The sequence below is a fragment of the Procambarus clarkii genome, chromosome 86 (genome assembly GCF_040958095.1).
Source record: "Procambarus clarkii isolate CNS0578487 chromosome 86, FALCON_Pclarkii_2.0, whole genome shotgun sequence".
NCBI lineage: Eukaryota > Metazoa > Arthropoda > Malacostraca > Decapoda > Cambaridae > Procambarus > Procambarus clarkii.
The window spans coordinates 12,081,401-12,108,921 of NC_091235.1; the positions used below are offsets into that span (position 1 = coordinate 12,081,401).

General features: G+C 44.0%; 1 protein-coding gene across 2 annotated transcripts in view; it reads left to right on the forward strand.

Annotated features, from left to right (window-relative positions):
- LOC123769483 (nephrin) overlaps positions 1 to 27,521 on the forward strand; it is a 362,317-nt gene that overhangs the window by 193,185 nt on the left and 141,611 nt on the right. For both annotated transcript variants that reach the window (XM_069317115.1, XM_069317116.1), the window contains exon 4: positions 19,774 to 19,926. In XM_069317115.1, the coding sequence (XP_069173216.1) occupies positions 19,774 to 19,926 (153 nt within the window). The remainder of the gene's footprint in view (positions 1 to 19,773; positions 19,927 to 27,521) is intronic.

The window sequence follows — 27,521 nt, forward strand, 5'->3', positions numbered from 1 at the left end:
GATGGTCAAGTGGATTAAGGCGTCTTGTACATACCAGTTGCGTGGCATCTGGGAGTATGGGTTCGAGTCACTTCTGGGGTGTGAGTTTTCAGTTGCATATTGTCCTGGGGACCATTCAGGCTTGTTCGCATTTGTGTTCCTCACGTGTGCCCCAAAGAATGAGGTGATTTGGTAAAATGCTATGCCCAAGATTACTATCCGAGTGCCGGCGGTGGGGTGGTTCAAATAGCCTCGGCTATCACCTCATTTTGTCCGGTCGTGATGGTCAAGTGGATTAAGGCGTCTTGTACATACCAGTTGCGTGGCATCTGGGAGTATGGGTTCGAGTCACTTCTGGGGTGTGAGTTTTCAGTTGCATATTGTCCTGGGGACCATTCAGGCTTGTTCGCATTTGTGTTCCTCACGTGTGCCCCAAAGAATGAGGTGATTTGGTAAAATGCTATGCCCAAGATTACTATCCGAGTGCCGGCGGTGGGGTGGTTCAAATAGCCTCGGCTATCACCTCATTTTGTCCGGTCGTGATGGTCAAGTGGATTAAGGCGTCTTGTACATACCAGTTGCGTGGCATCTGGGAGTATGGGTTCGAGTCACTTCTGGGGTGTGAGTTTTCAGTTGCATATTGTCCTGGGGACCATTCAGGCTTGTTCGCATTTGTGTTCCTCACGTGTGCCCCAAAGAATGAGGTGATTTGGTAAAATGCTATGCCCAAGATTACTATCCGAGTGCCGGCGGTGGGGTGGTTCAAATAGCCTCGGCTATCACCTCATTTTGTCCGGTCGTGATGGTCAAGTGGATTAAGGCGTCTTGTACATACCAGTTGCGTGGCATCTGGGAGTATGGGTTCGAGTCACTTCTGGGGTGTGAGTTTTCAGTTGCATATTGTCCTGGGGACCATTCAGGCTTGTTCGCATTTGTGTTCCTCACGTGTGCCCCAAAGAATGAGGTGATTTGGTAAAATGCTATGCCCAAGATTACTATCCGAGTGCCGGCGGTGGGGTGGTTCAAATAGCCTCGGCTATCACCTCATTTTGTCCGGTCGTGATGGTCAAGTGGATTAAGACGTCTTGTACATACCAGTTGCGTGGCATCTGGGAGTATGGGTTCGAGTCACTTCTGGGGTGTGAGTTTTCAGTTGCATATTGTCCTGGGGACCATTCAGGCTTGTTCGCATTTGTGTTCCTCACGTGTGCCCCAAAGAATGAGGTGATTTGGTAAAATGCTATGCCCAAGATTACTATCCGAGTGCCGGCGGTGGGGTGGTTCAAATAGCCTCGGCTATCACCTCATTTTGTCCGGTCGTGATGGTCAAGTGGATTAAGGCGTCTTGTACATACCAGTTGCGTGGCATCTGGGAGTATGGGTTCGAGTCACTTCTGGGGTGTGAGTTTTCAGTTGCATATTGTCCTGGGGACCATTCAGGCTTGTTCGCATTTGTGTTCCTCACGTGTGCCCCAAAGAATGAGGTGATTTGGTAAAATGCTATGCCCAAGATTACTATCCGAGTGCCGGCGGTGGGGTGGTTCAAATAGCCTCGGCTATCACCTCATTTTGTCCGGTCGTGATGGTCAAGTGGATTAAGGCGTCTTGTACATACCAGTTGCGTGGCATCTGGGAGTATGGGTTCGAGTCACTTCTGGGGTGTGAGTTTTCAGTTGCATATTGTCCTGGGGACCATTCAGGCTTGTTCGCATTTGTGTTCCTCACGTGTGCCCCAAAGAATGAGGTGATTTGGTAAAATGCTATGCCCAAGATTACTATCCGAGTGCCGGCGGTGGGGTGGTTCAAATAGCCTCGGCTATCACCTCATTTTGTCCGGTCGTGATGGTCAAGTTGATTAAGGCGTCTTGTACATACCAGTTGCGTGGCATCTGGGAGTATGGGTTCGAGTCACTTCTGGGGTGTGAGTTTTCAGTTGCATATTGTCCTGGGGACCATTCAGGCTTGTTCGCATTTGTGTTCCTCACGTGTGCCCCAAAGAATGAGGTGATTTGGTAAAATGCTATGCCCAAGATTACTATCCGAGTGCCGGCGGTGGGGTGGTTCAAATAGCCTCGGCTATCACCTCATTTTGTCCGGTCGTGATGGTCAAGTGGATTAAGGCGTCTTGTACATACCAGTTGCGTGGCATCTGGGAGTATGGGTTCGAGTCACTTCTGGGGTGTGAGTTTTCAGTTGCATATTGTCCTGGGGACCATTCAGGCTTGTTCGCATTTGTGTTCCTCACGTGTGCCCCAAAGAATGAGGTGATTTGGTAAAATGCTATGCCCAAGATTACTATCCGAGTGCCGGCGGTGGGGTGGTTCAAATAGCCTCAGCTATCACCTCATTTTGTCCCGTCGTGATGGTCAAGTGGATTAAGGCGTCTTGTACATACCAGTTGAGTGGCATCTGGGAGTATGGGTTCGAGTCACTTCTGGGGTGTGAGTTTTCAGTTATATATATATATATATATATATATATATATATATATATATATATATATATATGCGAACAAGCCTGAATGGTCCCCAGGACTATATGCGAATGAAAACTCACACCCCAGAAGTGACTCGAACCCATACTCCCAGAAGCAACACAACTGGTAACTACAGGGCGCCTTAATCCACTTGACCATCACGGCCGTCAAAAGGAAGTGATAGCCGAGGCTATTTGAGCCACTTCCCCGACGGCAACTCGGATGGTAATCTTGGGCATAGCATTTCACCAAATCACCTCATTCTTTGGGGCACACGTGAGGAACACAAATGCGAACAAGCCTGAATGGTCCCCAGGACTATATGCGAATGAAAACTCAAAGTGGCTCAAATAGCCTCGGCTATCACTTCCTTTTGACGGCCGTGATGGTCAAGTGGATTAAGGCGTCTTGTACATACCAGTTGCGTTGCTCCTGGGAGTATGGGTTCGAGTCACTTCTGGGGTGTGAGTTTTCATTCGCATATAGTCCTGGGGACCATTCAGGCTTGTTCGCATTTGTGTTCCTCACGTGTGCCCCAAAGAATGAGGTGATTTGGTGAAATGCTATGCCCAAGATTACCATCCGAGTTGCCGTCGGGGAAGTGGCTCAAATAGCCTTGGCTATCACTTCCTTTTGACGGCCGTGATGGTCAAGTGGATTAAGGCGCCCTGTAGTTACCAGTTGTGTTGCTTCTGGGAGTATGGGTTCGAGTCACTTCTGGGGTGTGAGTTTTCATTCATATATATATATATATATATATATATATAGTATAGAGAACTGGATCACTACTACAATTTTGTCCCCAATGCTTCTGAGACACTTGGCGTCTGCGGTAAAAGTGCTACCAGTTTTTTGAAGGAATTGGGTTCTAGGCTCATTGAAACAACAAGGGACCCTAGAGCTGCCAGCTTTCTTTTCCAGCGCCTCAGTGTGGCGATACAGAGGGGAAATGCGCACTGCATCCAGGGTTCCTGCCCGCCATCTGAGGAGCTGGAGGAACTTGACAACCTATGATAACCATCTTTGTAACCTATATGTAACTCCTTTTTTGTAACAAAGTTCAAATAAAGCAAATATATATGTGTACATACAAAAGAACCTGCCAAAGATCATTGGGGAATATAAACCTGGATATGCGTATGGAAATGTCAAGACGCACAAGCCTGGAAACCCACTTCTGCCAATCATAAGCCAGATACCCACACCCACGTACAGACTGGCGAAGCGACTCAACGGCCTGCTGACTCCTTATGTTCCTTGCGCCTTCAGCCTGAAGTCTCCAAAGGAATTTGTGGACTTACTGCGGGGCACACGGGCCACAGGGATAAGAGCCTCGTTGGACGTAGAATCGCTGTTTACCAACGTACCTGTGGACGAGACAATCGGAATGATAGCCGACAGAGTGTATCGTGATCTAGCCTGTACTCCTCTTGACATGCCAGAAAGTATTCTGAGGAAACTACTCCAAGCTTGTACTAAAGAGGCACCCTTCTAGAGCCCGGATGGGCACATGTATAAGCAAGTAGATGGGGTCGCCATGGGTTCTCCCCTAGGTGTCCTGTTTGCAAACTTCTACATGGGTACCATCGAGCAAAAAGTCTTAGTCGACATGAACTTGAAACCGGCCATATACTGCAGGTATGTTGACGACATTTTTACACAGGTACCTGATGTCAGACATCTGCAGGAGCTGAAGGAGGCATTTGAGCAGAGTTCCGTGCTGCGTTTCACTTACGAGACGGAAAAGGATGGGAAGCTGCCTTTTCTAGATGTAACAGTCATGGAAAAGGGCGGAGGTTTCCACACTGCAGTCTACACTAAGGAAACAAACATAGGAATGTGCCTAAATGCCAACAGCGACTGCCCTGACAGGTACAAGAGGAGTGTTGTTAACGCATACGTCGACCGTGCTCTCAGCCACAGCTCAGAATGGAAGCAAGTCGACGAAGAACTCTGTAGGGTAAGGCAGGTCCTAGTCAATAACGGCTTCTCCAATGGTTTCATCGAAGACATCATAAGAAGGAAAGTGAAAAGCCATGCAACCTCTGAAGAGACAACTAACACAACACCTATACCCCCTATTAGACTATTTTACAGGAACTTCTTTTCCACAGCTCATAAAATGGAGGAAAGGGTCCTGAAAGATATTGTTAATAGAAACGTTATCCCTACAGACAAAAATCAGAGGATACAACTGACGATTTACTATAAAACCAGAAAAACGGCCAGCCTACTCATGAGAAACTCTCCAGACACAAAACAGAACGCTTTAAAAGAGACTAATGTCGTCTATGCCTTCAAATGCCCACTTGGAGACTGTAAGCTCCAAAAAACCCAGTATATAGGCAAGACAACAACATCTCTTTCTAGGCGTTTAACGATGCATAAGCAACAGGGCTCCATTAAGGAACATATAATCTCTTCCCATAACCAAACCATCGCCAGAGAAATCCTAGTAAACAACACAGAAATCATCGATAGATACAGCGATAGCAGGCGGCTTGACGTTTGCGAGGCACTACACATCAAGAAGTCAACACCAGCAATCAACAGCCAATTATTGCACAACTATATTCTACCCACCTCAAGACTCCGCTCCAATATAGAAGCATCAAGAAATATGGACCAATAGGCTTTCTACAAACACTTCTATTCAATACCCATTGTTTCTGTTCTGTCTTGTGTTGATACTTTTAATACCCTATTAATATCCCCTCTTGTTCTGTCTTGTGTTAATGCCACATCACCCCTCCCACCTCACTCAAATGTAGATATAAAATCAGAGATACGTAAGTTCTAATCAGTTGTGTATTTGTGAAGTCTTTGAAAATGTAATAAGTTTTACGAAACGCGCCCGTGTCGCGTCAGACTAGAAATAAAAATGAATTTTGGAGAAGTGATTTTTGATTTACCTCCAACAGTGAAGCGTAATGTACGAAAGATTGAGAAAATTCGTGTTAGAATTATTAATCTTACTTTTTCGGTCATATTTAATAATATATATATATATATATATATATATATATATATATATATATATATATATTCATATATATATATATATATATATATATATATATATATATATATATATATTCATATATATATATATATATATATATATATATATATATATATATTCATATATATATATATATATATATATATCATATATATATATATATATATATATATATATATATATATATATATATATATATATATATATATATATATATATATCGAAGACATCATAAGAAGGAAAGTGAAAAGCCATGCAACCTCTGAAGAGACAACTAACACAACACCTATACCCCCTATTAGACTATTTTACAGGAACTTCTTTTCCACAGCTCATAAAACGGAGGAAAGGGTCCTGAAAGATATTGTTAATAGAAACGTTATCCCTACAGACAAAAATCAGAGGATACAACTGACGATTTACTATAAAACCAGAAAAACGGCCAGCCTACTCATGAGAAACTCTCCAGACACAAAACAGAATGCTTTAAAAGAGACTAATGTCGTCTATGCCTTCAAATGCCCACTTGGGGACTGTAAGCTCCAAAAAACCCAGTATATAGGCAAGACAACAACATCTCTTTCTAGGCGTTTAACGATGCATAAGCAACAGGGCTCCATTAAGGAACATATAATCTCTTCCCATAACCAAACCATCGCCAGAGAAATCCTAGTAAACAACACAGAAATCATCGATAGATACAGCGATAGCAGGCGGCTTGACGTTTGCGAGGCACTACACATCAAGAAGTCAACACCAGCAATCAACAGCCAATTATTGCACAACTATATTCTACCCACCTCAAGACTCCGCTCCAATATAGAAGCATCAAGAAATATGGACCAATAGGCTTTCTACAAACACTTCTATTCAATACCCATTGTTTCTGTTCTGTCTTGTGTTGATACTTTTAATACCCTATTAATATCCCCTCCTGTTCTGTCTTGTGTTAATGCCACATCACCCTTCCCACCTCACTCAAATGTAGATATAAAATCAGAGATACGTTCTAATCAGTTGTGTATTTGTGAAGTCTTTGAAAATGTAATAAGTTTTACGAAACGCGCCCGTGTCGCGTCAGACTAGAAATAAAAATGAATTTTGGAGAAGTGATTTTTGATTTACCTCCAACAGTGAAGCGTAATGTACGAAAGATTGAGAAAATTCGTGTTAGAATTATTAATCTTACTTTTTCGGTCATATTTAATAATATATGTCTACAGGAAAGACTGCTACCAAAATATACTAATATATATATATATATATATATATATATATATATACATATATATGAATATATATATGAATATATATATATATATATATATATATATATATATATATATATATATATATATATATATATATATATATATATATATATATATATGTTGTTAAATATGACCGAAAAAGTAAGATTAATAATTCTAACTCGAATTTTCTCAATATTTCTTATGTTTCTTTTTACTGTCAATGGTAATTGAAAAATCAATTCTCCAAAATTAATTTTTATTTCTAGTCTAACGCGACGCTTGAACGCGTTTCGTAATAACTTATTACATTTTCAAAGACTTTAGTTTACACACTCACAACTGTAACCTGAAAACAATGAACAGAGTTTTACTATGCTAACATTTAAACAGCTTGTCTTATATACTCGCATTTGGGTCCCCAATGCGATCGTTCTTCAAGTGTGAGCGAAGAACGATATCCAATCGGGAAACGAGAGTTTGATCCCATCGTACAGCTTCCATATTTTCTCACAGATATACCGGGTTATTGTGATTTCTTTGTGTGACGTCCAGTTATTCCCTCCCTGCATAGGATTCGAACCCTGAGACAAAAAGAACAATTAAAGTAGACGAGGAAAGCACGCTGGCAATGCTATGCGCACACAACGCCAATCCCATGGTTCATAGATTCAAGGTTCATCGGTTCATGGGTTCATGCTTCATGGGTTCATGGGTTCAATCTTATAGACTCTTCAATGCATCTATAATTTATACACCCGTCTCAAAAGACCAATTATTGTTTTTTCTAATTCAGGGCTTCGCTTCTACTATATAAATCTGGCTCGTGAATATTCCAACATTTCCCTGAATTTAGGTTATTCATTGAGTTCTTCATTACTTGAGCTTTCATTGCTTTGTTGCTTGCAGTTGCAACTGTATTTATTAGCTTTTTTTAGGATTTAAAATGTTAAAACTTTCATAGCTGCTGAAAAAAACACTTTCAGAGGACTTTGTTTATGTTATGTGTGTGTGTGTGTGTGTGTGTGAGAGTGTGTGTGTGTGTGTGTGTGTGTGTGTGTGTGTGTGTGTGTGTGTGTGTGTGTGTGTGTGTGTGTGTGTGTGTGTGTGTAAAACCAAATCCAAACCTCACTTTGCGTCCATCACAACTGCTATTAATCAGCCGTCACCACAACCACCACACTACAACTACCACTCACTCACCACCCCACCATACAACCACCACCACCACCACAACCTTACAGAGTAAAGGAACGATATCATTAATTTCTGCCAGAAGGCTAGCAGCGACGTCACCACCATATGCTTTCGTGAATATATTGATGCGTTATGTAGAGGGAAGCCACGGTAGTGAGACGCCCTCCTTCTTGCTGGGATGGGACCCATCTTTCACCTGGTGGGTACTCACCTAGCTGGGCTTGCGGGGGGTGGTTGAACTCTGGCTCTTTGGTCCCGCCTTTCAACTGTCAATCTACTGGTGTACAGATTCCTGAGCCTACTGGGATCTATAAGATTTACATACAAAAAAGACGTTGTTGCAACAAAAACAATACACAATTGTATTAAATGTATGAAACCCCAAGCTGCAGAGACCCATTGCATTAAATGACATAGTCCGGGGAAGTGTCTTAGAAATCAAACAGTCGACTATTCAAGCAGCACATCTTGATGTGCTCTCGGCTTAGATAAGTATGGCAACTTAGATACTTATGGCAACTTAGAGACTTATGGCAACTTAGATACTTATGGCAACTTAAATACTTATGGCAACTTAGATTCTTATGGCAACTTTGATACTTATGGCAACTTATCTAAGTATGGCAACTTAGATAAGTATGGCAACTTAGATAAGTATGGCAACTTAGATAAGTATGGCAACTTAGATAAGTATGGCAACCTAGATAAGTATGGCAACCTAGATAAGTATGGCAACTTAGATAAGTATGGCAACTTAGATAAGTACTTAGATGACTTGGTTAAGTTCCTTTGATAAGTACACTCGTCTGCACAACCATTCGGAAATGCAAATAATATATTAGCAAGCATATTATGGAAGCCGACAGCCATAAAAGCAATCACAATAGCGCGGGAAATTGTATAAAAGATGTGTTTTGCTCGCGGAAGCCACAGAAATTTATGAACCATTCGTCGTAAAGGAAAGAGAAAGAGGTGGACCTAGAAAGAAGGAAATTCGAATAACGAGAAATTGAAGCGAGAGAAAGATAAAGAAGAGGAAATCTAGGGAGTAGAGAAAAGCATGCGAAAGGTGAGAAAGAGAGAGAGAGAGAGAAGAGGAGAGGTACCCAAGGCAAATTGTGAAAACATGAAAGGGAGGTAGAACTGGAGATTTAAATATAGAGAACGAATTACAGAGAAGAGGGAAATACGGAAGAAGAGGCGAGTAGGGGGAAGAGGGGGAAATCCATTTACACTTCAATTTCACACCAAGCAATCTCTCGCACTCCAACTCTCAACCATAATTGGAGGGCGCTCAGTGGAGGACGCCAAACTGTGTAGCGGAAAAAGGCACACAGGTGTTTGACCATATGCCGAATCCTGTCCCGGGCAACGAGGAGGAGACAGGGAGAGGAGGAGGAGACAGGAGAAAGTGGAGACAGAATGAGGAGAGAGAGACCACCACTATACATATATTTAGATTGATAAATGGAGTTGATATGTTCATTACCAACGGGATTCATGCATGGAACAGTTTTTGTATGGTTAGCACAGTAATCGGACCAGACAATGTGATGTAGTCATTGCGAAAATTCGCCATGGCTATTTTCGCCAGCGGGAGGGTAGTGAGGCTGAGCCACTACCAGAATATTCAGCCTGTAAACTAATGTGACCAGCCATTAAATCATTTACTTGAACATTACATAGTTGAATGTGAAACTGTAAAATATTTTACACCTGGCCTGTTGCACAATCAAGTGTGTAATTACCTCATTGAATCTGGTATACTGGAAGACATCCTAACAATTTATACAAAATTTGCTTATCCATTCTAAAGAATGAAGAACTGAGATTTAATTATTATTATATTTTTAAGCTACATATCTCATGAATCCATCCGATGTGTGGTAGTGAAAAATAGAAAGTTTCATGTACAACTTCATAAAGTGAAACATGTATAATATCTCATGTATTAGCATGTATCATCATGAATCATGTATGTTCTTCAATCTACATACACTGTTGTCTTGTGTATGATCCTGTGTGGCAGTGGAAACGGGCACCATCTCATTGTAAAAAGACCCATTTGAATTACTCAGTTTAGGCAAAATTTGATATTTTGTCAATAAAAATGCTAAAATAATAATAATTTATAATAATAAAAATAATAATTAATAATAATAAGAAGAAGCCTCATGCAGAAGGGGCATTGCTACATCCTGAGAATGAAATAGATAACATAAAATGAAAGAACTGGAGAATATGATAAAAATAAAATGCAAGATAATATGGATATCACTTGGGTTGTTCTTTGGGATCATCATAAGTGCTCAGAGGGCATGGTTCTTCACAGGGAAGACGTCGTCAGGTCAACGACTCCCTCCTTAGCAGCACCTGGGCATCTCTAAGTGTGCATCCTTATGCCGAGATGATGTTATTATCGAGTCATTTCCCCTTGCGACTCTCCATAAACACCCATGTATCTTGTAGTCACTAATGGGAACTGTCGCCTGGCAGGGAGTCCCCTCGCCTTTGGGGGGATTACTAGGCTTTTCGGCGAGTGTATGTGTGTGTGTGTGTGTGTGTGTGTATGTGTATGTGTGTGTGTGTGTGTGTGTGTGTGTGTGTGTGTGTGTATGTGTGTGTGTGTGTGTGTGTGTGTGTGTGTGTGTGTGTGAGGCACAAGTCCGTCCTCCATCTGAGTTGCACTTCCTCCCGTAAATACACTTTTTTATGTCTTTCGGATATTTCTCTGGACAGATTTTTATTTCTCTTGAGGGAGCTTTGAGAGCTTTATTGCTTCTCTTAACTGTAGTGGGCAGCGCCTGGCTCTGTGTTCCGGATTATTAGCTTGAACATTTTCAATTGAATTATTGTTATGTGTATATCTATGATACATACGCCTACATTTTATACCAAGCACCAAGCCATATATATATATATATATATATATATATATATATATATATATATATATATATACTGGCAGCAGGTTTTCATTAAATGTTTCATTGAATATGATTGCATATTCCGTGTTGATGATTGTCTAGTTTAGGGCTTCTATTCCTCTGATTAGTGCTCTTGCATCTTGGTTTAATTGCAAGAGAATTTCTCAAATGTCATTTTTGATCGAGGTTGACTAAGATATTAAAAATTAACTGTAGAATATCACCTGCCACAGGAGATGTGCTGAACGACGAAATATGTCGTCTTAGGAGACAGTAGATTGATGATTGATGAAGATTTAGCCACCACAAGAGGTGCCATAGGCATGAATAACCATGAATGTCTCAACTTGTACTAACAGGTTGTCTCTGTTGTACTGACTCTGTTGAGTCCTCCCCCCCTTACCCACCCCTCCCAGCTGTGTGTCTGTCTCTCTCTGTCTCTCTTGAAACAATCCATCTCTTGGTGATTTGGCGCAAAACATTAAATATGTGTATTGACAGAGGCGGTCACACATCCTCCGTTCGTATCCTCATGTGCTCCTCCGATTAGTAAACTCAATTTATCGAGTGCAAGCTGTGAGTGGAAGAGGGATGGAATTGGGGGGGTTGATGGTGGTCGTGGGGTGGAGGGAACTAGTCGTTGATGGGGCAGGCAGCCGCTTCCTCCTCGTTTCCTTCGGCTAATCTCATTAGCAGCAACAATTATATCAGGAACTGTGTCAAACTCGGGAGGGAGATTATTGGCCAGGCTCTCGCAAGCCTCCCGCGAGAGCAGCGCCCGTTATAGCTTGGGTATGATGAGGCTTTACGGGGGGAAGCTCTTTGTATAATGTATAGTATAATGTGGAGCTCTTTCGCCCCTGTGGAATCCTCCACCACCACAGGTTCGTGCGTCGTGCGTTGTGACGCAGCCACGAATTGCTTTCATTACGCTGAAAACAAACAAAAAACCGGCAAATGTTGCAGTGCAGAATCTACCTCATATATATATATATATATATATATATATATATATATATATATATATATATATATATATATATATATATATATATATAACTAAAGTGATCCTGTACATCAGATGCATTGCTTCTGGCAGTATGGGTTCAAGTCACTTCTGGGGTGTGAGTTTTCAGTCGCATATAGTCCTGGGGACCATTCAGGCTTGTTCGCATATATATATACATATATATATATATATATATATATATATATATATATATATATATATATATATATATATATATAATGATAAAGCTACCCATTTCATAATGTATGAGGTCATTTTTTTTTTTATTGGAGTTAAAATTAACGTAGATATATGACCGAACCTAACCAACCCTACCTAACCTAACCTAACCTAACCTATCTTTATAGGTTAGGTTAGGTTAGGTAACCGAAAAGGTTAGGTTAGGTTAGGTTAGGTTGGTTAGGTAGTCGAAAAACAATTAATTCATGGAAACTTGGCTTACTAGGCAAATCGGGCCTTGCATAGTAGGCTGAGAAGTGCGTTCTGGCTACTAGGTACGACATATATATATATATATATGTATATATATATATGTCGTACCTAGTAGCCAGAACGCACTTCTCAGCCTACTATGCAAGGCCCGATTTGCCTAATAAGCCAAGTTTTCATGAATTAAATATTTTTCGACTACCTAACCTACCTAACCTAACCTAACATAGCTTTTTCGGCTACCTAACCTAACCTAACCCATAAAGATAGGTTAGGTTAGGTTAGGTAGGGTTGGTTAGGTTCGGTCATATATCTACGTTAATTTTAACTCAAATAAAAAAAAATTGACCTCATACATAATGAAATGGGTAGCTTTATCATTTCAGTAGAAAAAAATTTGAGAAAATATAATAATTCAGGAAAACTTGGCTTATTAGGCAAATCGGGCCCTGAATTGTAGGCTGAGAAGTGCATTCTGGCTACTAGGTACGACATATATATATATATATATATATATATATATATATATATATATATATTATATATATATATATATATATATATATATATATATATATATATATATATATTATATATATATATATATATATATATATATATATATATATATATATATATATATATATATATATATATATATATATATATGTCGTACCTAGTAGCCAGAACGCACTTCTCAGCCTACTATGCAAGGCCCGATTTGCCTAATAAGCCAAGTTTTCATGAATTAATTGTTTTTCGACTACCTAACCTACCTAACCTAACCTAACCTAACTTTTTCGGCTACCTAACCTAACCTAACCTATAAAGATAGGTTAGGTTAGGTTAGGTAGGGTTGGTTAGGTTCGGTCATATATCTACGTTAATTTTAACTCCAATAAAAAAAATTGACCTCATACATAATTAAATGGGTAGCTTTATCATTTCATAAGACAAAAATTAAAGAAAATATATTAATTCAGGAAAACTTGGCTTATTAGGCAAATCGGGCCTTGCATAGTAGGCTGAGAAGTGCGTTCTGGCTACTAGGTACGACATATATATATATATATATATATATATATATATATATATATATATATATATATATATATATATATATATATGTATATATATATATATATATATATATATATATATATATATATATATATATATATATATATATATATATATATATATATATATATATATATATATATCTTGAGGTTATCTTTAGATGATTTCGGGGCTTTAGTGTCCCCGCGGCCCGGTTCTCGACCAGGCCTCCACCCCCAGGAAGCAGCCCGTGACAACTGACTAACACCCAGGTACCTATTTTACTGCTAGGTAACAGGGGCATAGGGTGAAAGAAACTCTGCCCATTGTTTCTCTCCGGCGCCTGGGATCGAACCCAGGACCACAGGATCAGAAGTTCAGCGTGCTGTCCGCTCGGCCGACCGGCTCCCCGGTCGGCCGAGGAGCCGGTCTCATATATATATATATATATATATATATATATATATATATATATATATATATATATATATATATATATATATATATATATATATATATATATATAATCCAGAACCGTCAGATATACGTAGGTAGTTCTCACCAAATATACCGAGCCAACCGTTTTGATATCGTATAGTATTGATACCAAGCAGTTTTGATATCGTATAGTATTAAGACAGTACTCTCATTACCAACTATACCTTACGAGACAATGCTTACACATTCCCTCAGAACAAACACACAACCGGACCTCACCCAATGAGACGGAACCAGACCTCAGAGTCCAGCTAGATAACATAAAACGCTATCTCCGGTACAGCTTCCTCCAGGCTTCTGCTGCATTTCCTAGACTACATTTAACTCTAACCTTATCCACAAGCTATATGCTGTGGACGCCAATGTGATAGCATTTTATTTACAGGACACGCAAGGCACGACCTACACCATACTGGATAAAGTTGAACACATTTTATTCTCCTGTCGTTTAACGCTTGATTAAAATGACTCAGTAACGTATAATTTATATATTACATATATGTTTTCGTGTTACGTGTTAATTTTCGTGATTTACACTCATATATATATATATATATATATATATATATATATATATATATATATATATATATATATATATATATATATATATTTGACGGCCGTCACACTCCTTATTATTATATGGCCAACTGCATCTTGTTTAATGTGGGAAGGTGTTATACTTGCCCACCCACCGGACAAACCCAGCACGCCCACGGACCCACCAGCACGTCCACGGACCCACCAGCACGCCCACGGACCCACCAGCACGTCCACGGACCCACCAGCACGCCCACGGACCCACCAGCATGCCCACGGACCCACCAGCACGCCCACGGACCCACCAGCACGCCCACGGACCCACCAGCACGCCCACGGACCCACCAGCACGCCCACGGACCCACCAGCACGCCCACGGACTCACCAACACACCCCCAGACCCAGAGTTTCATGTGGAATTCTAATTTTTATCACCTCCACATAATACCTACCAGCTATTAATTAGGAAACTTTTGTCCCACTTCTCTCTGGACGGCTTTAATTGCCAGAGCGGGAGGTCAGCTAGAAGACCGGAGCACCTCACCCTACAGTAACTGCCGCTGGAGGCTGGAGGTCATCCTTGGGAACCTGGAGAGGGGTTGAGGATGGGAAAGTTGGAGGACGGAGAGAGAGAAGGAGGAACAGATGGAAAGGGTGTTAAAAAATAAATAGTGAAGTGAGAAAGAGTATTCTGCATACCTTGTGGTGATTCCGAGGTTCAATGTGCTCCCGCGGCCCGGTCCCTGACCAGGTCTCCTAGTTGGCGATCTGGTCAATCAGACTGTTGGATGGCACCTTTCTTCAGGAAGTGGCGGACCAACCGGGCTGTGGTGAATATGTGGGCCTGCAGGCCGCTCCAAGCAACAAGAGCCTGTTGGACCAAGCGCCCACAAGTCAAGCCTGGGCTCGGGCCGGGATTGGGGAGTAGAAGAACACCCAGAACCCCATTAACCAGGTATCAACCAGGTACAAAGATCTAGTCTGGGTGATCATTCGCAAGAATCACTATGTTCAATGGGGACGTGGAATGGTTCATTGAATGTTGAGACGAACGTGGAACAATAAAACAGTGAACACTGATGTTAATGTAGAACACTGACGGTGCTCAGCTTGTATTAGTGTGAAGCACTGTGTTCCACCGGTGTTCTGACACAGTGGAGTCCTCGACGGTGTTCTGACACAGTGGAATCCTCAACGGTGTTCTGACACAGTGGAGTCCTCAACGGTGTTCTGACACAGTGGAGTCCTCGACGGTGTTCTGACACAGTGGAGTCCTCGACGGTGTTCTGACACAGTGGAGTCTCCTCGACGGTGTTCTGACACAGTGGAGTCCTCGACGGTGTTCTGACACAGTGGAGTCCTCGACTGTGTTCTGACACAGTGGAGTCCTCGACGGTGTTCTGACACAGTGGAGTCCTCGACGGTGTTCTGACACAGTGGAGTCCTCAACGGTGTTCTGACACAGTGGAGTCCTCAACGGTGTTCTGACACAGTGGAGTCCTCGACGGTGTTCTGACACAGTGGAGTCCTCGACGGTGTTCTGACACAGTGGAGTCTCCTCGACGGTGTTCTGACACAGTGGAGTCCTCGACGGTGTTCTGACACAGTGGAGTCCTCGACTGTGTTCTGACACAGTGGAGTCCTCGACGGTGTTCAGACACAGTGGAGTCCTCGACGGTGTTCTGACACAGTGGAGTCCTCGACGGTGTTCTGACACAGTGGAGTCCTCAACGGTGTTCTGACACAGTGGAGTCCTCGACGGTGTTCTGACACAGTGGAGTCCTCAACGGTGTTCTGACACAGTGGAGTCCTCGACGGTGTTCTGACACAGTGGAGTCCTCGACGGTGTTCAGACACAGTGGAGTCCTCGACGGTGTTCAGACACAGTGGAGTCCTCGACGGTGTTCAGACACAGTGGAGTCCTCGACGGTGTTCTGACACAGTGGAGTCCTCGACGGTGTTCTGACACAGTGGAGTCCTCGACGGTGTTCTGACACAGTGGAGTCCTCGACGGTGTTCAGACACAGTGGAGTCCTCGACGGTGTTCTGACACAGTGGAGTCCTCGACGGTGTTCTGACACAGTGGAGTTTCCTCGACGGTGTTCAGACACAGTGGAGTCCTCGACGGTGTTCAGACACAGTGGAGTCCTCGACGGTGTTCTGACACAGTGGAGTCCTCGACGGTGTTCTGAGACAGTGGAGTTTCCTCGACGGTGTTCAGACACAGTGGAGTCCTCGACGGTGTTCTGACACAGTGGAGTCCTCGACGGTGTTCTGACACAGTGGAGTCCTCGACGGTGTTCTGACACAGTGGAGTCCTCGACGGTGTTCAGACACAGTGGAGTCCTCGACGGTGTTCTGACACAGTGGAGTCCTCGACTGTGTTCTGACACAGTGGAGTCCTCGGCGGTGTTCTGACACAGTGGAGTCCTCGACGGTGTTCTGACACAGTGGAGTCCTCAACGGTGTTCTGACACAGTGGAGTCCTCGACGGTGTTCTGACACAGTGGAGTCCTCGACGGTGTTCTGACACAGTGGAGTCCTCAACGGTGTTCTGACACAGTGGAGTCCTCGACGGTGTTCTGACACAGTGGAGTCCTCGACGGTGTTCTGACACAGTGGAGTCCTCAACGGTGTTCTGACACAGTGGAGTCCTCAACGGTGTTCTGACACAGTGGAGTCCTCGACGGTGTTCTGACACAGTGGAGTCCTCGACGGTGTTCTGACACAGTGGAGTCTCCTCGACGGTGTTCTGACACAGTGGAGTCCTCGACGGTGTTCTGACACAGTGGAGTCCTCGACTGTGTTCTGACACAGTGGAGTCCTCGACGGTGTTCAGACACAGTGGAGTAATCGACGGTGTTCTGACACAGTGGAGTCCTCAACGGTGTTCTGACACAGTGGAGTCCTCAACGGTGTTCTGACACAGTGGAGTCCTCGACGGTGTTCTGACTCAGTGGAGTCCTCGACGGTGTTCTGACACAGTGGAGTCCTCAACGGTGTTCTGACACAGTGGAGTCCTCGACGGTGTTCTGACACAGTGGAGTCCTCGACGGTGTTCAGACACAGTGGAGTCCTCGACGGTGTTCAGACACAGTGGAGTCCTCGACGGTGTTCAGACACAGTGGAGTCCTCGACGGTGTTCTGACACAGTGGAGTCCTCGACGGTGTTCAGACACAGTGGAGTCCTCGACGGTGTTCTGACACAGTGGAGTCCTCGACTGTGTTCTGACACAGTGGAGTCCTCGACGGTGTTCTGACACAGTGGAGTCCTCGACGGTGTTCTGACACAGTGGAGTCCTCAACGGTGTTCTGACACAGTGGAGTCCTCGACGGTGTTCTGACACAGTGGAGTCCTCGACGGTGTTCTGACACAGTGGAGTCCTCAACGGTGTTCTGACACAGTGGAGTCCTCGACGGTGTTCTGACACAGTGGAGTCCTCGACGGTGTTCTGACACAGTGGAGTCCTCGACGGTGTTCTGACAGTGAGAATGTAACACTGTTCGAATATTTTTATATGTATCAATTGAGGTAGTTATTTGCCAGTAAATGTTTTTAACGTGTAGCAGTCGGCTGCAGGCCGTGGCGAGTTTTGGTATTGCGACTCTTGTGTTGCTGTGCAATACTGTAGGGGACTGGTGTGGTGGCTCTTGTGTTGTTCTGCAACACTAATAGCAGGCTGGTCGGCCCAACTGATTGGGCTGGACGGTAGAGCGACGGTCTCGCTTCATGCAGGTCGGCGTTCAATCCCAGACCGTCCATAAGTGGTTGGGCACCATTCCTTCTCCCCCCCCCCATCACATCCCAAATCCTTATCCTGACCCCTTCCAAGTGCTATATAGTCGTAATGGCTTGGCGCTTTTTCCTCAAGTTCCTTTCCTTCAAGTATTTCAATTCACTGCTGGTCTCCAGGTTATGTGCGAAGAAATGTTTCGTCTTCAAAAATCTTCAACATTCCAAACGTATTTTTATGGAACTTATAATGAAGAGTTGTTCAAATCACATGTCAAAAAACATACGTCAATGATCATAATTAACGAGGCTTATTAGATTCGTCCCCTCTTCCTATCCCCCCCTCTCCCTCTCCCTTCCCCTGTTACCCCCCCTAACTACTATTCATTCCCCCCTCTTCTCCCCCCTTTCCACTCCCCCTCCCTCCCAACACTCATTTCCTACCTGCCACCTGTAATGAACACGTCTCTTTCAATTGATGGTTCGCAGTCATATATCGCCTCCATTATTAGAACACTCGATGTAATCATGTCAAACGAACACCTGTTCGAACCCATCACGCCAGTTCGAACCCTGTTCGAACCAGTCACGCCTGTAGTTAACTCCTCTCACATAGACATCTGTGTGTGTGCGTGTGAGTTGTTTTCTTTACCTGGCTTAAAATGGTTGGTTGATACCTGGTTGATGGGGTTCTGGGAGTTCTTCTACTTCCCAAGCCTGGCCCGAGGCCAAGCTTGACTTGTGAGAGTTTGGTCCAGTAGGCTGTTGCTTGCAGCGGCCCGCAGGCCCACATACCCACCACAGCCCGGTTATGGCTGTCTTATAATGGGTTTCTGTCGCTCTGAAGATTTTCTCTAGATTGTTATAAACAGGCGAGACTGGGGGAAATGTGGTTCATCCTTCCCGGCGGAGGCGGAAACTATTGCGCAGAGTTTCTTTCACCCTGATACACTTGTTCACCTAGGAGTAAATAGGTACTTGGGAGTTAGACAGTTGTTACGGGTTGTGCTTCCTGGGGATGTATGTGTGTGTGTGTGTGTTAGAGACAAATATATGTAGTAGATATAATAGAGGAAAAATAGACTGGTTAGAAAAGCGGGGTCCAAGAGCTAATAGCTCGATTCTGCAGACTTAAATAGTAAATACACATTCTAATAAAAAGTGTCCTCATGAAGCTTCGAATTATAGTAAGATTTCTCACCAATTTATGGTAAATATACTCCTAATTCACTTCAAAATCCCAAATGAACTCCAATTTCACATACAAGAAACACAGTTGGGTTCATTCTCGACTACACAATCGGGAATCCCGGGCTCGAATCCCGGTTCGAACAGAAGGGGTTGAGCACCTTTCCTATCCCCTAATGCTTCTGCTCACCTAGCCGTGAATAGCTACCCAGGAGGTAGTCAGCTGTTGTGCAGTTGCATCCTGGGTCAGTAGTTCGACCTTGTAGGGGGACCTAGATATATATATATATATATATATATATATATATATATATATATATATATATATATATATATATATATATATATATATATGTGTGTGTGTGTGTGTGTGTGTGTGTGTGTGTGTGTGTGTGTGTATACATCATCCATATGTATACCTCACCCACGTTGTCTTCTCCCACAGTGGCGCCCTCCTCCGTGGAACTGGTTGGGCGACGACCTGACGACATCCTGGAGGTGAGCGAGGGAGAGGAGGTCACCCTCGAGTGTAAGGTGGAGGACGCCAAGCCCGTCGCCGAGGTCAAGTGGTACAAGAACGACCAGGAGATACACTTAGGTGAGTCCAAGACCTATATAAGATACTTGGTGGAGATGTAGCAGCATCTGCCTATTTTTTTTTTTTGGCAGCATCTGCCTATTTTTTGGGGGCAGCATCTGCCTATTTTTTGGGGGCAGCATCTGCCTATTTTTTGAGGCACCATCACCTCTAGCACTTACCTTACAGAGCATGCAAATACTGAGAGTCTCAGCTCCTGGGCCTCGGCTTTTGAATTGTCGGTCGTTTCATGCTTAGGACTCCTGACGCATTGGAGAGGACAGTGAGTGAGTTACGGATGAGTACCCTTGCTGGGGTCAGTACACGAGAGTAGATGAGTCAGGGGGGGTGAGTACCCTTGCTGGGGTCAGTACACGAGAGTAGATGAGTCAGGGGTGATGAGTACCCTTGCTGGCGTCAGGACACGAGAGTAGATGAGTCAGGGGGGGTGAGTACCCTTGCTGGGGTCAAGACACGAGAGTAGATGAGTCAGGGGTGATGAGTACCCTTGCTGGGGTCAGGACTCGAGAGTAGATGAGTCAGGGGTGATGAGTACCCTTGCTGGGGTCAGGACTCGAGAGTAGATGAGTCAAGGAGAGGGGGGGGGGGTTTGGTGAGTAAGTGAGTACCCTCGACGAGTCCTAGACACGACAGTAGGGGGTGAGTACCCTTGCTGGGGTCTGTGATCAAAATGAGTCAGCCATGAATAAAGGCATGAGTGAATGCGAGCGTCGCCCATTAATACAGGAAACGACTGGTTGAGACAAATCGCGCCGTAAACGAGATGTTGCCCAAACACCTCTGACTATTGTGTGTGTGTGTGTGAGTGTGTGTGTGTGTGTGTGTGTGTGTGTGTGTGTGTGTGTGTGTGTGTGTGTGTGTGTGTGTGTGTGTGTGTGTGTATGTGTGTGTGTGTGTACTCACCTAGTTGTGTCTGCAGCATCGAGCATTAACTCTTGGATCCCGCCTTGTGTGTGTGTGTGTGTGTGTGTGTGTGTGTGTGTGTGTGTGTGTGTGTGTACTCACCTAGTTGTGTCTGCAGGATCGAGCATTAACTCTTGGATCCCGCCGTGTGTGTGTGTGTGTGTGTGTGTGTGTGTGTGTGTGTGTGTGTGTGTGTGTGTGTGTGTGTGTGTGTGTGTGTGTGTGTCGTCGCCCATCACCTGCGGCCTCCCAACCATGAATGACAATGAAAATTTTTTATTTTATTGAATGAAAAGCTAAATCTGTGGACTCAAAGGTGCTCTTTCGGTACGAAAACAATTTTGAAAATACACGTTTGTGTGTGTGTGCACTCACCTAGTTGTTCTTGCGGGGGTTGAGCTCTGGCTCTTTGGTCCCGCCTCTCAACCGTCAATCAACTGATGTATACAGATTCCTGTGCCTGTGTGCGTGCGTGCGTGTGTGTGTGTATATACTCGAGCGCGTATGTATTTGAATTTGATTTCCTGGGCGTAATCAAAAGGCCTTTGGCTGATACAGCTCTGCCTTTGTCTGTCTGTTTGTCCTTTGTCTTTACAGTTTTGATTTGCATTCAACACATTGAGCTGATTCTCTTCCCTACCCGCCATGACAGTTTTCCCGGCTCCATGCTTCTTTCCCTGCCACGCTCCTTTCCCAGCCACGCTCCCTTCCCAGCCACACTCCCTTCCCTAGCACCTTCTTCCCTATCGGGCAGTTTTCCTTTCTCCAGCAGCTTTAAAATGACTTTCCTCTTCTTAATCCTCTGTCCCTTTTCCTCAACTCTTTATTTCTCTCTTTCTCTCTCTTCTTAGAGAGAGAGAGCGGTTCTCTTAAATACTCTTAGAGAGATACTCGCAAAGTGATACTCTCAGAGATACTCTGAGAGATTCTCTCAGAGAGATACTCCTCTTAGATCTTCTAACGAAGATCTTCAAATCAGCTGTTCAGTATTCTCCTAGCAAGTATTAGAAATATTGCCGGAACAAAGGTGGACTTCTTCAAGAACAAAATCGACAAGTTCTTGCAAGAAGTACCGGACCAACCGGGCTGTAGTGGATGTGTGGGCCTGCGGGCAGCTGCAAGCAACAACAGCCTGTTGAACCAAGTTATCACATTCCGTACTCGGAGAATACAAGAACTCACGAGACCCTCTCCAGGTAAGCTCCAGGTAAGGAGTGCCACACCAGTGGTGGCATTCTTCAAATCACTGGTTCTGTTCCGCCTGTAATATTGCCCATACCACACTCGAACCTGGCCTCGGACCGGGCTTGGGGAGTAGAAGAACTCCCAGAACCCCATCAAGCAGGTGTCACTTTCCCTCTCCAGGATATAGAGGTTATAGAGCTGGAAAGTGTACAGAAAACCCTTCACACGAAAGCATAGAATCGGTGAAGCATTTACACTGCTGGGCGCGACTGGAAGCTCTCATACTACACTCCTTGGAAGGAGGACGAAAGAGATTTATCATAATAAACATGTAAGATGGCGACGATGAGTCACAATAACGTGGCTTTAGATATGATGAGTCACAATAACGTTGCTGTAGATATGATGAGTCACAATAACGTGGCTGTAGATATGATGAGTCACAATAACGTGGCTGTAGATATGATGATCAAATCACGTATCAGAAAGGGAAGGAACGACGACGTTTCGGGTCGACCTGGAACATTATCAAGTCACCAGTCGACTTGTAATGGCCCAAGATGGACCGAAACGTCATCGTCTCCTCATTTTCTAGTGTGTGGTCTAGTCTTCATAGATGTAAGATACTGGAAGGTCGGGTTCCAAGAGAGATATGGTAAGAAGTGCAACAAAAAATCCAATGGAAGCGATAAGTCACAATAACGTGGCTAAAGTATGTTGACCAGACCACACACTAGAAGGTGAAGGGACGATGACGTTTCGGTCCGTCCTGGACCATTCTCACGTCGATTGTCACAATCCATTTAGAAGAACTCCCAGAACCCCATCAACCAGGTATCATTCTCACAATCGACTTGAGAATGGTCCAGGACGGACCGAGACGTCGTCGTCCCTTCACCTTCTAGTGTGTGGTCTGGTCAACAATCCAATGGATAATAGGTTGATATCAGTACAATTAGAGAACGCAGATCTCAAAGGCACACAACTCTTCAATCTCTTGTCAACAAATATAAAAAATGGTGCTGGAACAACACGATATTTTAGAGAGAAAAATTGCACATATTTGTGCTGAAATCACCGAATCGTCTTGGCTGTTTTAGCTATGTGGACCTTCGGGCTTCGAAGCAAATAATGCCAAACATGAAACAAATCCACAAGGACCGTGACGAGGATTCGAACCTACGTCCGGGAGCATCCCAGACGCTGCCTTAATCGACTGAGCTACGACACGGTAAAAAGAGTTGAAACCGAAGTTCGCTATTGTGATTTCTCTGTGCACTGCCAAACATCAAGCAATTACCAGGGAAAGGCTGTGGGAATAGAACAACTCTCGAAATCATCAACATCTGAACTATTCTTCTAATACTTCTACCGTTCCCCATTCCTTTGGGTAACCTCTCTCTCTTCCTTTCATTATCCTCCACTGTCTCTTCCTCCCTTCTCTTATGCCACCCATCCTCCTCCTTTCGTTAAGACCTAAGACAAAATTTAATCCAATGGCGTCTAGTAAGTAAAAGGTTTTCTGCCTTTGAGGACTCTGTAGTTAGTTCTGGATATGACCCAATTTTTTTTTCATCTTCCTCTTTTAAACAATGATTTTTTTTTTCCACCAATTTTCCTGGGCGTCTCCATGAGTTTCTTTTCAAATATCGCCCTTTATGATCTCACATTTCAGATGCACAGAGCTGAGATTCCCACATTTATACGCACTAAAACCGTCTTCGTGAAGGGATCAATCTAGCTTTATTAACTTGAACCTCGCGGTGCTCTTTAGTTCCCGACAATAACTCTTATATATTAAATTCTACAAGAGTCATTAAACAATGGTAACGACTGGGTACATTGGTACTCGGGGTCTAGCTAGAGTTCTGTTCCGGGTACATTGGTACTCTGGCTCTATATAGAGTTCTGTTCCGGGTACACACGTACAAGGGCTCTATCTAGAGTTCTGTTCCGGGTACATTGGTACTCTGGCTCTAGCTAGAGTTTTGTTCCGGGTACATTGGTACTCTGGTTCTAGCTAGACTTCTGTTCCGGTTACATTGGTACTCTGGCTCTATCCAGAGTTCTGTTCCGGGTACATTGGTACTCTGGCTCTAGCTAGAGTTCTGTTCCGGGTACATATGTACTCAGGCGTATATGAAGTGTTGTTAAAAATATGTATCTCTCGTGGGTGTTATCTCAATTTTGTAATGGTTACATAATCTTCTATTGCCAGTGATAGTTTGTCGTCTATCCCTGTGTTGTTGGCCGGAATATCTGGGGTGATTGTCTGATTGTGTGTGTGTGTGTGTGTGTGTGTGTGTGTGTGTGTGTGTGTGTGTGTGTGTGTGTGTGTGTGTGTGTGTGTGTGTGTGTGTGTGTGTGTGTAGAAACGATATGTGTGCTTTAATGGAGCGATGTTATATGTGTATTTCCATGCGGCTTGCAAGAGACTATTGCTGTTGTGAATATTGAGATCATTGGGGTGCTGACAGACTCCAAGTGAAGACCCAAGACTACTTCGCTTACTCTCGGGGGAGTTCGTCAGGAGCAAGTTGGTTGCTCTTCATGTTTAATTGATGAACCGCTCTACATGCTCTTCATGTAGTAATTGATGAACCATATTTCCGTTTTAGTGTAGTTAGGGGTCAGCTATCTGTGTCACTTATGTCATTCTGTACTCTTTCTCCTCTCTCTTGTGGACCGTTGAATGGAAACTCCCATTGAAAAGATCTATAAGTGAGGGATGCTCAGTAGTTTTAGAAATTTCATGAGTGGTAGCATACGACGGTTCATCTTCCTGTTAATGAGTTCGATATTACTGTTACTAGCCGTTGTTGACAAAAGACTTGCTACACTGTGAAGAGATCTTCGTCAACCTGCTTTCAACTGGAGCTGTTTTTTTTCCCTCATCACCCTATTCCTTCTCTCTCTCTCCCTCTATATCTCTCTCCCCTTCCCTCGTTTGTGTCTTAAAGCCTTTATTTATCTTGTCTGATTCCCCTGCTCTGTCTTATCTCTCTTACCATGTCTCTCTCTCTCTCTCTCTCTCTCTCTCTCTCTCTCTCTCTCTCTCTCTCTCTCTCTCTCTCTCTCTCTCTCTCTCTCTCTCTCTCTCTCTCTCTCTCTCTTCCCACCTAGTTATATTCACCTAGTTGTACTTGCGGGGATTGAGCTCTGCTCTTTCGGCCCGCCTCTCAACTGTTAATCTCTCTCCCTCTCGTTTTCCCTCTCGTTTTCCCTTTCACCTTCCCATACCTCCCTTATTTTCCCCCTCACCCACCCTTAACCCACAAGGGTAACCCATGGATCCATTCCCCCTCAATACCTTATCCCATTTTTTTGCGCTCTAAATATCCAGGATGGATTACTCCCCACTCAAGGGGACTTCTGGCAATAAAGCCCCGAGGCGTCTGCCAATAGAAAGCTCACAGATTATATTCTATATCATTTCTGCTTTAATCTCCTCCGAGACGAGATGCCCCACGTCAAGGAGCTAGCTGGCTGGGACGCACAAGACGGTATCAGTCTTTTTCTGTCTTCGTGTTAGGGAGAAGACAGGTAAGTGTAATTGACGGGAAGCATTGGTTGATTTGGAGTGACTGACGGGGGGTTAATCATTTGGTTGATTTGAGGTGATTGACAGAAGCAATTCGTTGATTTGGAGGGATGAATGGGAAGCACACGTTAATTTGGAGTTGTTGACAGGAAGCAATTCCTTGAGTTGCAGGGATTGACAGGAAGCAATTCCTTGAGTTGCAGGGATTGACAGGAAGCAATTCCTTGAGTTGCAGGGATTGACAGGAAGCAATTCCTTGAGTTGCAGGGATTGACAGGAAGCAATTCCTTGAGTTGGAGAGATTGACAGAAGCGATTCCTAGAGTTGCAGGGATTGACAGGAAGCAATTCCTTGAGTTGGAGGGATTGACAGGAAGCAATTCCTTGAGTTGGAGGGATTGACAGGAAGCAATTCCTTGAGTTGGAGGGATTGACAGGAAGCAATTCCTTGAGTTGGAGGGATTGACAGAAGCAATTCCTTGAGTTGGAGAGATTGACGGGAAGCAATTCCTTGAGTTGGAGGGATTGACGGGGAGTAATTCCTTGAGTTGGAGGGATTGACAGGAAGCAATTCCTTGAGTTGCAGGGATTGACAGGAAGCAATTCCTTGAGTTGGAGGGATTGACGGGAAGCAATTCCTTGAGTTGGAGAGATTGACGGGAAGCAATTCCTTGAGTTGGAGGGATTGACGGGGAGTAATTCCTTGAGTTGGAGGGATTGACAGAAGCAATTCCTTGAGTTGGAGAGATTGACGGGAAGCAATTCCTTGAGTTGGAGGGATTGACAGAAGCAATTCCTTGAGTTGGAGGGATTGACGGGGAGTAATTCCTTGAGTTCGAGGCCTTGACGGGGAGTAATTCCTTGAGTTCGAGGCCTTGACGGAAAGCACTCGTTAATTTCCACCTGTTGAGACAGTAATTATCGTCGCTCCACTGGTCAGAATAGTTCTGCTTCTGTGCCTACCGATAAAACACAGCCCAGTGTGGCACAGGGCTGCTACATAGATATGCTACTGTGCCTACCGATAAAACACAGCCCAGTGTGGCACAGGGCTGCTACATAGATACACTATTTTGACTATAATCTTCTCCAGTCTTGACCTTGTGATCTGTATCATTAATAATTCAGCGTCTGCCTCTCCAAACTTTATACTTAAGTTACTTATTCAGAAGAAAAAGCAGATCTGGTTAATGGGCCGACTTACTTACTGTAGAAAGTGTCTGAGGAAGTTGTTCAGGGTGGGAACGTGCATTAACCTATCAGCACTTATCTATCATAGGTCTTAGGGGGAAGAGGGGACGGGGGAGGGGGGGGGGGTGAGATCTAGCTCTTTATGACCGGTCTAATAGAGCCTTGTTTTAACTGGGGCGTTTCACTTGAATTGCTCTGACGTTCATGTTCGTTGTCGATTCTGGCCTTTCTAAAGGTGTGGGAGGAGGTGGCTTCCCCAGCTTCTTCTTTTAGCGTGTGCTGGGGCTGTTGTGGAGGTCTGGAGCTGCTGTTATGGTCTGGAGGAACGAGAGAACAGCTGGGTGGGGGGGGGGGGGAGAGGCTAATGTTATGGTTATCTCTCTCTCTCTCTCTCTCTCTCTCTCTCTCTCTCTCTCTCTCTCTCTCTCTCTCTCTCTCTCTCTCTCTCTCTCTCTCTCTCTCTCTGTGTCTCTCTGTCTCTCTCTGTCTCTCTCTCTCTCTCTGTGTCTCTCTGTCTCTCTCTGTCTCTCTCTCTCTCTCTCTCTCTCTCTCTCTCTCTCTCTCTCTCTCTCTCTCTCTCTCTCTCTCTCTCTCTCTCTCTCTCTCTGTGTCTCTCTGTCTCTCTCTGTCTCTCTCTCTCTCTCTGTGTCTCTCTGTCTCTCTCTGTCTCTCTCTCTCTCTCTCTCTCTCTCTCTCTCTCTCTCTCTCTCTCTCTCTCTCTCTCTCTCTCTCTCTCTCTCTCTCTCTCTCTCTCTCACCCTCCTTCCTCTCTCTCT